Source organism: Schistocerca piceifrons, chromosome 3 (genome assembly GCF_021461385.2).
Source record: "Schistocerca piceifrons isolate TAMUIC-IGC-003096 chromosome 3, iqSchPice1.1, whole genome shotgun sequence".
In the NCBI taxonomy this organism is placed as follows: domain Eukaryota; kingdom Metazoa; phylum Arthropoda; class Insecta; order Orthoptera; family Acrididae; genus Schistocerca; species Schistocerca piceifrons.
The window spans coordinates 310,443,230-310,459,655 of NC_060140.1; the positions used below are offsets into that span (position 1 = coordinate 310,443,230).

The window sequence follows — 16,426 nt, forward strand, 5'->3', positions numbered from 1 at the left end:
AGGTAATGTAAAATACCGAATAGTGGACTAAGGTAGTCATTTATTGGCCTGTTTTACATATCACTGTCGTTTACGGAACGTGAACTGGGTCAGAACAGTTCAAGAACGGAAGTCCACAAATGAAATAAACTAAAAATGTTCTTCTGTGAGGGATGCAGAACATATATATCATTTCATTTATTGCTTACTGAAGACCTTTTACCTGATAATTTTAAAGGCAGGTCGTACATTATACAATTTTACATGTAGTAGCACATTGTTTCTAGCAAAATTTGTTTTGATCGATAAAAAAGGGTAATGACAATGAACTGCAAAGGGAAGTAATATAGATGTATTAAAAGGAGTGTTAAAACAATAAATTTTAGTAATTTGTAAGAAAATAGTAGGAAGATAGCAAAGGTACGACCTGCAAATTCCCTTTTACTGTTGCAACAAAATATAATATATTAATTACGGTTATTTTTGTTGCTATTCCAGGTGGGAGTGCATCAGCAGAAACATAGAGCCTGTCCCACCTGAAGTAGCGTACAAAATTATATCTTCTTATACACTATGTGATCACCCCCAAAAATTTTCATATTAGGTGCATTGTGCTGCCTCCTACTGCAGGTACTCCATATCAGCGACCTCAGTAGTCATTAGACTTCGTGAGAGAACATAGTGGACCGCTCCGCGGAACTCACGGACTTCGAACGTAGTCAGGTGGTTGGGTGTCACTTGTGTCATACGTCTGTACGCGAGATTTCAACACTCCTAAACATCCCTAGGTGCACTGTTTCCAATATGGTAGTGAAGCGGACAAGTGAAGGGACACGTGCAGCACAAAAGCATACAGGCCGACCTCGTCTGTTGACTGACAGATGCAGCCGACAGTTGAAGAGAGTAATAGGCAGACATCTATCCAGACGATCACATAGGAATTACAAATTGCATCAGGATCCACTGCAAGTACTACGACGGCTAGGCGGGAGGTGAGAAAACTTGGATTGCATGGTCGAGCGGCTGCTCATAAGCCACACAACATCCCGGTTAATGTCAAACGACGCCTCGCTTGATGTAAGGAGTGTAAACATTGGACGACTGAACAGTGGAAAAACGTTGTGTGGAGTGACGAATAACGGCACACAATGCAGCGATCCGATGGCAGGGTGTGGGTATGGCGAATGCCCGGTGAACGTCATCTGCAGCATGTGTAGTGCCAACAGGTGGTGGCGTTACGATGTGGTCGTGTTTTTCTTCGAGGGGGCTTGCACCCCTTGTTATTTTGCGTGGCACTATCACAGCAGTCATACATTGACGTTTTTAGCACCTTCTTGCTTCCCACTGTTGAAGAGCAATTCGGGGATGGCGATTGCATCTTTCAGCACGCTCGAGCACCTGCTCATAATGCACAGCCTGTGGCGGAGTGGTTACACGACCGTATCATCCCTGTAATGGACTGGCCTGGACAGAGTCCTGACGTGAATCCTATAGAACACCTTTGGGATGTTTTGGAACGCCGACTTCGTGCCAAGCCTCACCGACCGACATCGATACCTCTCCTCAGTGCAGCACTCCGTGAAGAATGGGCTGCCATTCCCCAAGAAACCTTCCAGCAACTGATTGAACGTACGCCTGCGAGACTGGAAGGTGTCATCAAGGGTAAGCGTGGGTCAACACGATATTGAATTCCAGCTTTACCGATAGAGGGGGGCCACGAACTTTTAAGTCCTTTTCAGCCAGGTGTCCGGATACTTTTGATCACATAGTGTATTACTAAATTAAATACAGTAGCTCATGAGTGGCTCTGTGTGTATTTGCTTCTACTATCTAAGAACAATCCTAACTATTACAACTTTTAAATACTTACGTAGGCCATACCTTTTGCACTGTTTGTGTTGTTATATCTCGATGTAGTTCTACATGTTGTATGTGTGCTGCTATATTGTGTGTTTGTGTGCAAGATGCAGTTTCCCATAACCAGTGCCACAGGCAGGAGGGAAGCCTCGTAACTTAAACTTCGATCCTCGACTCCCTATAGGACGTTTTTCTTAGCTGTAATGTTTATCTCGTTGATTGACTTAAACAGTTGGCTTTACATTATTTAATTATCATGTATAAAGTACAGTTGAGATACATGAGCCAATTATGTGCAATCTATGCTTTTCTTATAATTATCTTATTTATCTATTTTAGGTGTTGTACTTTTTATGTTATGAGTCTATGTCTAACGGCTCGCGGTGTTGATGTGTTTGTGTCATTTTTTGTGCCTGCATCTGCATCGGTGTCTGTGGCTGTGTCGGAGTTTGTGTCCTCCCAACGTTCCTGCTGTCGTGTTTGTTTTGTCTGTTCGAAATCTGTCGTGTGGATTTTCTTATCTATAGACATCTTGCAGTGTTCTTGAACCTTATCACTGATGTTGCCTAGAGCGTATCATGTCTGGGTCTCGTAATATTTCTTTGATGTCATTGTATCCTGCTACAGGTCTTACGTGTGTGGGCTTGTTGAAGTGTAATGCCACGTGTTCAGGAGACCCAATGGGCACATAGCTAAGGCTCACGCTGGTCGAATGTACTCTTTTTGTTTGAGTCATCGGTTTTCAAACTGGTTTGATGTGGCCCCAAAAAATCCTCTTCTGCGGCAGCCTCTTCATGTCAGAGTAGCACTTGCAACCTACGTCCTCAATTATTTGCTGGACGTATTCCAATCTTTGATTTCCTCTACAGTTTTTGTCCTCTATAGCTCCCTCTAGTAAGACATTACCTCATGTCTTAACAGAAGTCCTATAATCGTGTACCTTCTCTCTGTCAGTATCTTCCACATATTCCTTTCCTCTCCGATTCTGCGCAGAACCTCCTCATTCCTTGCCTTATCGGGCTACCTAATTTTTCAACTTTCGTCTGTAGCACCACATATCAAACGCTCTGCTTCTCTTCTGTTCCGGTTTTCTCACATTCCATGTTTCTCTACCATACAATGCTGTGCTGTCAATCCATATTCTGTACTCATTAGATTGGTCATTCCATTCAGCAGATTATGTAATTCTTCTTCACTTCCACTCAGGATAGCAATGTCATCAGTGAATTGTATCATTGATATCCTATCACGTTGAATTTTAATTCAACTTCTGAACTTTTCTTTTATTTCCATCGTTGCTTCCTCGATGTACAGATTGAGCAGTAGGGGCGAAAGACTACATCCCTGTCTCACATTCATTTTAATCCGAGCACTTCGTTCTTTGTCGTCCACTCTCATTATTCCCTCTTGGCTTTTGTACATATTGATTATTACCTGTCTCTCCCTATAGTTTACCCTTATTTTTCTCTGAATTTCTCTTGCACCATTTTACACTGTCGAACCCTTTTTCCATGTCGTCAAATCCTAGAACGTGTCCTGATTTTTCTTTAGTCTTGTTCCATTATCAAACGCAACGTCATAATTGCCTCTCTGGTATCTTTACCTGTCCTAAAGCCAAACGGGTCGTCATCTAACGTATCCTCAATTTTCTTTTCCATTATTCTTGTCAGCAACTTGGATGCATGAGCTGTTAAGCTGATTGTGCAATAATTCTCGAATTTGTCAGCGCTTGCAGTCTTCCGAATTGTGGGAATAATATTTTTCCGAAAGTCAGATGATATGGCGCCAGACTAATACTTTCTACACACCAACGTGAATAGTCGTTTTGTTGCCACTTCCCCCAATGATTTTAGAAATTCTGATGGAATGTTTCTATCCATTCTGCCTTATTTGATCTTAATTCCTCCAAAGCTATTTTAAATTTTGATTCTAATACTGGATCCCCTATCTCTTCTAAATCGACTCCAATTTCTTTTTCTTTCACATCAGACAAATCTTCCCACTCATAGAAACCTTCAATGTATTCTTTCCACCTATCCGCTCTCTCCTCTCCATTTAAGAGTGGAATTCCCATTGCGCTGTTAATATTAATACCCTTGCTTTTAATTTCACCAAAGGTTGATTTGACTTCCCTATATGCTGAGTCAGTCCTTCCGACAATCATTTCTTCTTCGATTTCTTCACGTTTTTCATATAGCCGTTTCATCTTAGCCTCCCTGCACTTCCTCCTTATTTCATTCCTCAGCGACTTGTACTTTTGAATTTTGTATTCCTGAGGTTCCCTTATTATCTTTGTACTTCCTTATTTCATCCATCAAAATTGAAGTATTTGTTCTGTTACCCACGGTTTCTTTGCAGTTACTTTCTTTGTACCTATGTTTTGCTTTCCAACTTCTGTGGTTGCCCTTTTTAGAGATGCCCATTCCTCTTCAGTTGTATGCCTACTGAACTAATTCTTATTACTTGCTGTATCTATAGCCTTAGAGAACTTATAGCATATCTCGTAATTCCTAAGTACTTTAGTATCCCACTTCTTTGCGTATTGATTCTTCCTGACCTCTTAAACTTCAGCCTACTCTTCATAACCACTACATTGCGATCTGACTCTATATCTGCTCCTGGGTGCGCCTTAAAATCCAGTTCCTAATTTCGGAATCTCTTTATGACCACGAAGTAATCTAACTGAAATCTTCCCGTATCACCAGGCCTTTTCCAAGTATACCTCCCCTCTGTTGATTCTTGAACAGAGTATTTGCTATTATTAGCTGAAATTTATTACAGAACTCAATTAGCCTTTCTCTTCTCTCATTCCTTGCCTTGTCCCAATCCCATACTCTCAGTAGCCGGGCAAAAAGTGAACCGTGCCACGACTTGGATCCGCATGCTTCAGCTGCAGTCGTTCGTGTATATTAGGGAAGGAGGAGGCCTTCGTGGTCGTTTCCCCCTCCCGTTACCATGTATCAAGACGCCAGTTCTTTAATTGACCCATGTCTACAACGTTTTCCCCAGTTATTTCACGAACTTTGTCGTGACTGTACCTCTTTACTCCGTATGCCGCAGCTCTGTAGCGTATAGTGATGTCAACGGGGCAAGTCCCCTGAAACACACAAGGTTTCTACGTCCTGATTAGTATTCTTCTCTGTCCTCGCTTCACTGTGTTTCTGTGTGGTACTAAAAACAGTCGGTGCGTCCATGCACTTGCTGGAAAGCGCACTGCGGCTTACAAGAGAACTTGGTGATACATTCGTAGCGTCCTCAGAGGTAGTCTGTACTGCATGGTGTTTAGGCTCCCAAGTTTGTGCATTAGTTTCGTCACCTTGTCAGTTGTCAGTCTGGCCTGCAAATTGAAAGTCGTTCGGCAATGTGTATTCCTGAATAAAAACAACGAAAAGACCTTCTGGAGCGATACGTAGAAAATGTCCAGAAGGCCGAGGGCCCGACCAGCGGTAGAGGCGAGTCCTGTGGAAGTGGAGGTCTTCGAGAGCGGTGATCGCCCGACAACGACTGGAGGCCTGGTGAACGTGCAGGACGCCACTGTTGGTTGGGTTGCAGCGCTGGCAGGCGTCTTGGTAGGCAGCCTAGTCTCACGGCGTAGATGGCGATCCATCTGGAGCTGTTAATAAACAGCTGCCTGAGACAATTTAAGGTCCGTGTCTGGCCCGCGAATCTTATCCACGTACGTGGTGGCTGAATATGCATGGGCCCATCACTGCATATACAACTCTAGACGTCTTCCTTCAAGCTTTATTTTAGGTTGCGATTTTACTACAAAAACACATGCATTTTGGATTCCAGAAGTTTCAATCTCACCCTGAGGAGAAGTGTAGACTGTGCGAGTGTATCTGGTCCGCAGTATTAACACTGGAAGTAAATTTGAGTCGGAACACGTTCTAACCAGGAAAAGCTTCAGAGATTTTGAATTTGCTGAATCAAATCCCTGATGTTTTAACTGATCGAATGAGTGTTACAAACTCAATATGACATTCAATTAATTCGTCAGATGCATGTGCAGTAGGAGCCTTGTAACCTATTCCCACCGAGGATTCCGAAGTTGTAGCAGATCATCAATCAGTTGTTATAGGATGGTGACATTAGGCCCCACACATCGCCTTATGCGGCCCCTACCTTCTCGTTTCCCCACGAGAAAGGAAAGGGATACCGATCGGTTGTGTTTGGTTCCCTGCACTTCATATATAATGAAAAATGCCACTTTTCTGATTATTTATTTATTGCATCAACTTTGAGTGTTCATTATAAGCTTTAGGGGTATTTTTCCCACAGAGGGGAGGGGGGGGGGGCAGGGGAGGGGAGGGGGATGTTGAACCAAAATATCTCAGAGGCTCTCATTTTACGGTGTACACAAGCGATCTGCCAAATATGAGCCGAACTGGTTGGCCGCGCCTGACGCTTTCCCCTTGCCTGATAACACAGATTAGGGGTTTGGTAATAAATTTTACACAATTTTTACGCAAATAAATAATAATAACTATAATAAAACGTATAACATTCCATATAATAATTTCTCACCATATTTTTTTTATTCTTTTATTTTACACGTCTAGTACGGCAGGACCAAATTGAAGAGCAAATATCTATGATCATGGAACATGTCAGTACATGAAATTACAAAAGAAAAGTAATAATAGAAAAAATAAAATGTTCATGAATACTAAAAAGACGACGATCTGTAAGTTTTATAAATGTAATCAACAATATAACATAGAAATAAGCTTAATTTTTCAAGGAATTCCTCGGCAGAATAGAAGGAGTGACCCATGAGGAAACTCTTAAGTTTAGATTTGAAAGCGAGTGGATTACTTCTAAGAGTTTTGAATTCTCATGGTAGCTTATTGTAAGTGAGTGCAGCAGAATACCTTATGCCTTTCTGTACTAGAGTCAAGGAGGTCCTATCTAAAGGCAGATTAGACTTTCGCGTGGTATTAAATGAGTGAAAGCTGTTACTTCTTGGGAATAAGCTGATATTGTCAACACCAAACGACATTAAAGAACACATATGTACACTCCTGGAAGTGTAAAACAGAACACATTAACACCGGTGTGTCAGACCCACCATACTTGCTCCGGACACTGCGAGAGGGCTGTACAAGCAATGATCACACGCACGGCACAGCGGCCACACCAGGAACCGCGGTGTTGGCCGTCGAATGGCGCTAGCTGCGCAGCATTTGTGCACCGCCGCCGTCAGTGTCAGCCAGTTTGCCGTGGCATACGGAGCTCCATCGCAGTCTCTAACACTGGTAGCATGCCGCGACAGCGTGGACGTGAACCGTATGTGCAGTTGACGGACTTTGAGCGACGGCGTATAGTCGGCATGCGGGAGGCCGGGTGGACGTACCGCCGAATTGCTCAACACGTGGGGCGTGAGGTCTTCACAGTACATCGATGTTGTCGCCAGTGGTCGGCGGAAGGTGCACGTGCCCGTCGACCTGGGACCGGACCGCAGCGACGCACGGATGCACGCTAAGACCGTAGGATCCTACGCAGTACCGTAGGGGACCGCACCGCCACTTCCCAGCAAATTAGGGACACTGTTGCTCCTGGGGTATCGGCGAGGACCATTCGCAACCGTCTCAATGAAGCTGGGCTACGGTCCCGCACACCGTTAGCCCGTCTTCCGCTCACGCCCCAACATCGTGCAGCCCGCCTCCAGTGGTGTCGCGACAGGCGTGAATGGAGGGGCGAATGGAGACGTGTCGTCTTCAGCGATGAGAGTCGCTTCTGCCTTGGTGCCAATGATGGTCGTATGCGTGTTTGGCGCCGTGCAGGTGAGCGCCACAATCAGGACTGCATACGACCGAGGCACACAGGGCCGACACCCGGCATCATGGTGTGGGGAGCGATCTCCTACACTGGCCGTACACCACTGGTGATCGTCGAGGGGACACTGAATAGTGCACGGTACATCCAAACCGTCATCGAACCCATCGTTCTACCATTCCTAGACCGGCAAGGGAACTTGCTGTTCCAACAGGACAATGCACGTCCGCATGTATCCCGTGCCACCCAACGTGCTCTAGAAGGCGTAAGTCAACTACCCTGGCCAGCAAGATCTCCGGATCTGTCCCCCATTGAGCATGTTTGGGACTGGATGAAGCGTCGTCTCACGCGGTCTGCACGTCCAGCACGAACGCTGGTCCAACTGAGGCGCCAGGTGGAAATGGCATGGCAAGCCGTTCCACAGGACTACATCCAGCATCTCTACGATCGTCTCCATGGGAGAATAGCAGCCTGCATTGCTGCGAAAGGTGGATATACACTGTACTAGTGCCGACATTGTGCATGCTCTGTTGCCTGTGTCTATGTGCCTGTGGTTCTGTCAGTGTAATCATGTGATGTATCTGACCCCAGGAATGTGTCAATAAAGTTTCCCCTTCCTGGGACAATGAATTCACGGTGTTCTTATTTCGATTTCCAGGAGTGTATATTGAGAGGCGAATGTCAGGATACCCAGATTAATGAACAGAGGTTCGTGAACTTACGCCACTTACTGCCCGGACCGCCAGATTCTTGTCCAAAAATAATCTTTCAGAATTGGAAGAGTTTCCTCAAGATATAATACCATTCGTAACAAGCGAATCAAAATAAGTAAAGAACACTACTTTTAGTGCAGAACTATCACTTACTTCAGATACTATTCTAATGGTAAAAATGGCAACATAAGTCTTCGATCAAAATCTTGAAGATGGGCTTTCCACGACAGTTTACTATCTATGTGAACATCTATAAATTTGAACTGTTCAGTCTCACTAACCATATGTCCTCCTGCGTAATTAGAACATCAGATTTTGTTCAATTGTCTGTTAGAAATTGTAAAACTTGAGTCTTACTGTTCTTAGCGTTAGTTAATTTTATACTGGCCATGAACTTATGTCTTCAGCTGTAGTATTTGGAACAGGGTCAACGTTGCGCACAATATCTTTTCTGAGAAGAAAGTATCATCTGCAAACACAAATATTTTAGAATCGCCTGTAATAATAGAAAGCACATCATTTATATAAATAAGGAAAAGTACTGGCCCCAGGGCTGATCGGCCTAGCGGTTCTAGGCACTACAGTCTGGAACCGCGCGACCGCTACGGTCGCAGGTTCGAATCCTGCCTCGGGCATGGATGTGTGTGATGTCCTTAGGTTAGTTAGGTTTAAGTAGTTCTAAGTTCTAGGGGACTGATGACCTCAGATGTTTAGTCCCATAGTGCTCAGAGCCATTTTGAACCAGATCTGATCGCTGTGGCGCCCCGCATTTTACCGTGCCCCACTCGGACCCCACATCATAGCCATTCTCAATACTGTGGAGAATAGCGTTTTGCTGTCTGTTCTTAAAGTAAGAGGGGAACCAATTGTGAGCTACTCCCCCTATTCTATAACGGTCGAACTTGTGGAGCAATCAAACACGTTAGTTAAACAGAAAAAAGTGATGCCTATCTTTTGAAACATTATGTTCAATCCATCCAGTATCTCGCAAAGAAAATATACCATTTCCAATCGTTAAACCACTTCTAAAACCAAACTGTACATTTGACAGCAAATTATGTGAAACGAATGATCAATTATCCTGACATACAGAGCCGTTTCAGTAACTATAACAAATACTGAAGGCATAGATATAGGTCTAGAATTGTCTATATTACCCCTTTCTCCCTTTTTATAAAGCAGCCTTACTACTGAGTACTTTAATCGTTCAGGAAACTTATCATTCCTGCAGGAAAAATTATAAATATGGCTAAGTGCGGGGCTAACATGTGCGGCACAGTACTCTAGCACTCTGCTAGATACTCCGTCACATCCAAGAGAGCCCTTAATCTTCAGTGATTTAATTATTGCCTCAGTCTCCTCCCTGTCAGTATCACGGAGGATTATTTCAGATGTTAGTTTCGGACAGTTATTTTCCAAGATAGTTGCATGATTCCATATAGAAACGAAGTTTTATTTAATTCACCAGCTATTTTCAGAAAGTGTTTGTTCAATACTGTTCATATTTTTGACTTATCAGTAACACAGAAACATTTTTACAGCATCTTAGTTTATATCCTCGACCTTGTGCTGCTGATCAGACACTTCTTTCACGACTGAGATATGCTTTTAATTTCGTCCTGTGATTTAGCTATTCTATTTGTATATTACATACTCTTTGCCTTCCTAATAACATTTCTAGGCACCTTTCAAAACTGTTTGTACTACTCACCCGTTGCATGCACACCAACCTCCCTTAATAAGACTAAAATTTAGAAAGAGCTTCCGTCACTCACAATGCATCACCATTTCTCTGTGTACGTGGCAACTTCCCGTCTTATATCTGGTGGGGCTGTAGAGTTACTAGGTAGATGTTGCCCTCAAGCATCCTGTAACTCGATTGTGACTACTTATAACATTTTGATATAATTCCCACTTTGTTCTACATGATATCTTTATCCCATTTGTCAGCCACCCACGCTCCCTTTTTGCTAGTGACCTGTTTGGAGCGTTGTAACAGAAAGCACCTTTCAAAGAGCACGAGAAATGTGTTAAGGAGAGCATTACATTTGTCATCCACATTATCAGCGTTGTAAAAGTCCTGTCACTGATGTTCCTTAACGAGGTTTAAAAAACTCTCTAGTGCTACAGTATTTGCTTTTTCACACAGTTGGTAAATATATATAACATTTGTTTGAGGACAAAACCCTCTTAGCGTTAAAATTCGTGCATCATGTTCTGAAAGGCTAGTCACCCTTTTACTAACAGAATACATATCTAGTAATGAATAATTTGTTTATTTATTCGTGCCAAGAGTGTTGCGTACAAAATAGACAAAATGTGAGGCAATTGCAGTGATACAATATTAGTTATATATATAAACAGATAACAAACACTACATATAATCAGACCAAAAATTAGCAACCTCGACGGGATTGTCCCTGCCCGACTGGGCACTGAGGACACAATAGCATAAAGACTCCAGTCTTCATTCAGCCGTTGTCTTTCTAATTTACGTCAGGCAAATGCCGGGATGCTTTCTACTATAAGACCACGGGCGGTTACCAGTCTCATCCTTGACACACTAGACCTTTAAGTCTGCAAATGTCTGTATATGTGAATCACTTTATTTATGTTGTTCTTAGATTGCATTAGCAAGACATGTCAAGTATCTTTGTGAAAGAGATCTGCCGTTGAATAAAATTACTACTACTACCGTTTCTACTGTCTTTTGCGTTATCACATTAAAAACCATTTCCCCTACTTGTAAGCTCGGGTTCCGTTCTTTGGGCCAGTTCCACTGCCATTACATTAACTCCAGACTGTACAGAAATGGGTCACTTGAAGAGAACAGTGATCTTGCTTCGTATTTATACGAACGGCTCACAGTCTAGATTATTTAATTGGAATGATCGTTCCGTTCGAGGTAAGACATCACATTTATGAAATATGGCAGGATGAGCTATGCGCTATTGGCTTCTGTCTAGGAATCTTCGGCCGATGTTTCTTAAGCGATTTTTTTGACTTCTGCCAGCACGACTGGTTGATATTGTGAAGGGTCAGCTGGTAGACATCAACAATGCGGAGTGAGCCTTTGACAATTCCAGCCACACGTGCTCGCGAAACATTTGATAAATCTGTAAACAAAATCTGTCGCAGATCGTGAGACAGGAACCAACAGGCCATAGGTCGATAAGGAGACACGAAATTGTCAATAATTTTACATGGAGAGGATGTTTTCTCTCACCGGTGAAAGCTATTAGCCTTTACTTATCTTAATACATACATTGCTATAACAATACGTGAACTACACTGTACTTTGTTCATACACCCGACTATGTGCTTGCCATAGCTTAAAGTCAGCAAGTAACTGTCAGTATGACAGTAAAGTTTGTCTGACAGACAGGTACTCGTTTTTATACAGTCAGGTCGTTGTAGAAACATACCAAGGCTCGACAGAATAACGAGTTGTTACAATGAAATAAACAGAGAGCAAAAAGTGGCATTTATTTGGACTTTGACATGTAATTTTAGTAACATGACAAATTTAGCATCAGCTTCAGCTGTTAGAGTAAGGGTTGCAGGAGATGTACTTACAATAAATAAGAATTTTTAAGATTAAGACAGATGGGCTCTTGCGTAACCTGATACAGAAAGACACTTAGAGTCTAGATCTTCGACTGTTGAACAGAGAGTCGTCCGCATCAAACGCTGTGTTCACAACGCCCTTGTCATTCTTCGCTGTGGCTTCGTTCTCTGGAACAAAAATAGAAAATATTTGAGTACGTTAACTACTGTTTGTCGTTGAATACAAATTACTCACAGTTAACTGGAGAGCTTTATTTGAATTGCATTACAAATGTGATCAGTGTTGTGGTGTACAACCTTTAAGCGAATAAAGTGAATAATACTACTGTAATAAATTTCTTAGGACCATCCTATACATTAATTTATGTGGCGATGGATTTATTATGCTAACCTGCTAGAGACGTTTATTTACACTAATTTAATTTATTGGCTCAACAAACTGCATTCGAGTGTGACATTTGCAACTAATACCAAACAAAAGGGTTAGATACATCAGCTGCATGAAGATAATCGAAATATAATTGCTCTTACTGTTATAAAAATTATCTTATTCTGCACCACAGCTAAATTCAGTGTAGATGCCCTTTACATAACTTCCACAGAAACAGCTACGTCTTTCCATCACACATAAAGTTCGAAAAAAAAAATAAACTGTAAGCTCACTCAGTTAATTATCATCTTAGACACTTTTTCCTTGGTGTTAGTTACTACTTTGAGACAAACAAACATTGGCAAATGCACTTTTTTGGTACTGCAGGACTACAGTCCATTACCATTAATAGATTCTCCTAGAAACCGTAAGTGTTGAAACGTCTAGAAGTTGAGTGAGGATATATAAAAGGACGCGTAACCTGCGGAACATTTTTGTTCTACATCATTATCCCCCTATCTGTTACGTGACAATAAAAAGTATACATAGCAAAATTGAAATTTTCAATTTTTAATTCAGCTTTTATTGGAAAACTGTTGATTTGTAAAGTGAAACACGGGACAAAGAAAAAATACAGATCTACCATATAGCGCTAAAGAAAGCGATATTCTCAGAAAAAGATAAAAAAAATACGAAACAAAAATACATCAAACATCGCTTCAGTACTTCGCCGAACTTATACACGAGTAAAACATATTTCTGTTATTCATAAACAACTTTCGCATTTATCAATAATAACACGAAACTCTTGTCTCTCATCATAATGAAGAAAATTATATTGAGTGAAAATAACAAAAATAATTACCCAATTTTTTTATATCTGTGCATGTATACTGTACTTGCATAAAAATTAATTGCTTTAGTTACTTAAAATGGCCATTGATACGTGATCAACTAATTTTTATTCCTAATAAAATGCAATTTATGTTCAGTAAGGATATGAAATACACTAACACTGAATGATGGCGGTTCTAATTATGGCCGGCCGCGGTGATCTCGCGGTTCTAGGCGCGCAGTCCGGAACCGTGCGACTGCTACGGTCGCAGGTTCGAATCCTGCCTCGGGCATGGATGTGTGTGATGTCCTTAGGTTAGTTAGGTTTAAGTAGTTCTAAGTTCTAGGGGACCGATGACCACAGCAGTTGAGTCCCATAGTGCTCAGAGCCATTTTTTTCTAATTATGTGTAAAACAAACAACTAAAGAAACAAAAAAAAACAAAGACAAGTCATCAGCTCCGAGCTTCTCTTTTACACTTTCATTAAGGTATCTTTCCTTGCCAATGCTAACACTGCCACCGTTAATCCTGCCATTTACTAAGTATTTATGTACAGCACCACAACTACCGAACCGCAGCTTTGGTACAGCGCAACGCTAGCTATGATACATATCAGCAAAGGTGTCCTAGTAGGAATACCACTGAGACTCCTCTCTGCAATGGTGTTCTCGAAAATTTACCCGGATCGTTTTCTTTCACGCATACTTGACATCCTGAGGCCAGATGGCCATCCTCCTATATTGGGTGACGCCACCTGGCCATCCTCCTACTCTAGGTGACCAAGTGGCATTTAACAACCCGGATCAATACGCTACTGTCTAAATGTAGTACTGTAGAGCACGGGATAGTGCTGCTTGTGTGCACTGTTCACTTTGTTAACTTGTCTTGAAGGACTGTTTGTGGCTTAGGCCGGTCCCAAGTGCCACTTTACGGTAAGAATGGCTATCAACACGAGAAGTGGCATACACCACAGCGAGGTTAGCCTGACATTCAAGTGCACTCGTGAGACACAAAACGATGAAGACTTTGTTCTTACAAATATCCCGTGGTGAACTATACCAATTTTATCTCTACTTACAAATTATGTTTTGTAGATACCCCTAGAAGAACGCAAATAGAGCAATGACTGCCTTCTTGGGGGCAACTAGGAGGCCTGTGTAGAACTGACAATACGTAACTGTCTCAACGCGTTTAATTTGGCCTCTAAGTATCCAACAATAGAGAAATTAAGAACTCCATTCCCTCTCCCCCCCTTCCAATAGAACTGGGGTGTGCGGAGAAGCAAACACGTGTATCAGTGTAATTGGGTTCTCTTCACCGACGAGTGCACGATTTGTCAGTCTCTTGATGATGGTCGTAAAAGAACGTGGCGGCGGCTAGGTACCATAGCAGGTCTTAGGCTTACAGTCCCATGTTAGGTAGGTGGATCAGTCATGTTTCTGGCCTGTATACGTCCAAGTATGTGCAGTCTCTTGAAAGGATCCTGCATCCTATTCCTCATGCCTACATTCAACAATTCGGCGACCAGTCAGTCTTTCAATACAAGCACACCTCATCCAACTCATGTACGTATTTTCAGGGCGCAGGAATCTAAACAGAAACGGTTAGCGGAAGCTGCTAAAATGAGCGTGCCTGGGACCAGTTGAAACTTTCAATGTGTCATCGTAGGAACTCTCCTGACACACAATTTGACATCTGCAGGGCCGGCACAGAAGAGTGAAACAAGCTTATATAGCCTTCAGATCCGAGGCAGAGAGATCAAGCAGTGTGACGGCCAGCAGTGACGCGCTCTGATGTGGACTGCTAAGGTAGCCAGTCCACAGTGACGGGTAGCCGAAAGAAAGGTACGCATACACACACGCCGACTGGCGTGAAGTCTGGAACAGGATAACTATTGAATGTTAATAAGAAAAGTATGCAGCTCCTCGAATACTTAACTTTAATTCTTTGTTGGTTTACAACGTTCTTCTTGAGACATTTATACGATAATTATCAAACTATGTAAGGCGAATGGCGCCTTGCTAGGTCGTAGCCATGGACTTAGCAGAAGGCTATTCTAACTGTCTCTCGGCAAATGAGAGGAAGGCTTCGTCCGTATAGTCGCTAGCAATGTCGTCCGTACAACTGGGGTCGAGTGCTCTATCGTATCTCCAGACCTACCTTGTGGTGGCGCTCGGTCTGCGATCACACAGTGGCGACACGCGGGTCCGACATGTACTAAATGGACCGCGGCCGATTTAAGCTACCACCTAGCAAGTGTGGTGTCTGGCTGTGACACCACACGCTCTGTCGGTTGAGGCGGCGGAAAGCAGCCTCAAGCCCTCACCTGTGGATGGGACGTCCCAAGGCTGCTCCTCGGCGGTGGTGAAGACGGCGTAGAGGACGTAGCCGGCCGCCGCCACCGCTGCCGTCATGTAGAACACCAAGTTCCACGACGCCCGCGTCGGCTGTTGACATGAGAGAAGAATTCACATACTGATATCCAGTAGCTTTCATATATTGAGAGAAAACAAATCACGAAACCAAGAAGGAGTTGGGCCACATGAACGAAAGTTGGTAGGCTTGTTTCTACATCTAAAAGATGATGTCCACTCAAATTTTGCAACAGTTGCATAAGAGAGGCGGTAGTAGCGTCCAGATCAGATTTGCTTGAAATACTAGCTGGAACGGTCATGAAAGTATTTATCTTTGAGACAGGAATGGTAAGTTGATGTGAGTTTAAGGTGACGAAGACGCCATTATCAGGACTGAAATTAAGCGAGGTCGTTTACTAGAGCTCCGAGACGTTGGATGTTGTACTTGCTATGTTGCAGCAAGAGCTGGCAGGAACAGATCCATTGTACGTGATTGTTGGCAACGGTGGTCACGGGTGACTACGATCGCAAGAAGACCGGACTCCGGACGGTCACGTGGCACCACTAAGAGGGAAGATCATCGTGTTCGGCGCATCGTACTGCATTTCCAGCAGCAATCTGAACATCAATTGGCACCACAGTCAGACAACGAACTGGTGAAAATCGGTTACTTCATGGACAGCTCCCATACAGGCGATCTGTAGCGTGCTTTCCACTGAGCCCAAACTGTCGCTACCGTTAGCGACTTCACTGATGTCAAGCGAGAGCTCATTGGAGGCCAGGATGGTCGTCTGTTTGTTTTCTGATGAAAACTGGTTCTGCCTCGGTACCAGTGACTTGCACTCATTGGTTAGAAGGAGAGCGCTTTGGTTAGGAGGCCGGTTAAGGGCCTGCAAACAACCTGTCTGCGTGCTAGGAACACTGGACGTACACCTGCAGTTATGGTCTTGGGTGCGATTTCGTATGACAGGAG

General features: G+C 43.1%; 1 protein-coding gene across 1 annotated transcript in view; it reads right to left on the reverse strand.

The window, feature by feature from the left end:
• Positions 1–11,967: 11,967 nt before the first annotated feature.
• The window catches only part of LOC124788617 (sialin-like), a 44,149-nt gene continuing 39,690 nt past the window's right edge, over positions 11,968–16,426 (reverse strand). Inside the window, exons 5-6 of the mRNA XM_047255887.1 lie at positions 15,426–15,546; positions 11,968–12,062 (exon numbers count right to left, since the gene is read on the reverse strand). Coding sequence (XP_047111843.1) covers positions 11,968–12,062; positions 15,426–15,546 — 216 coding nt within the window. The remainder of the gene's footprint in view (positions 12,063–15,425; positions 15,547–16,426) is intronic.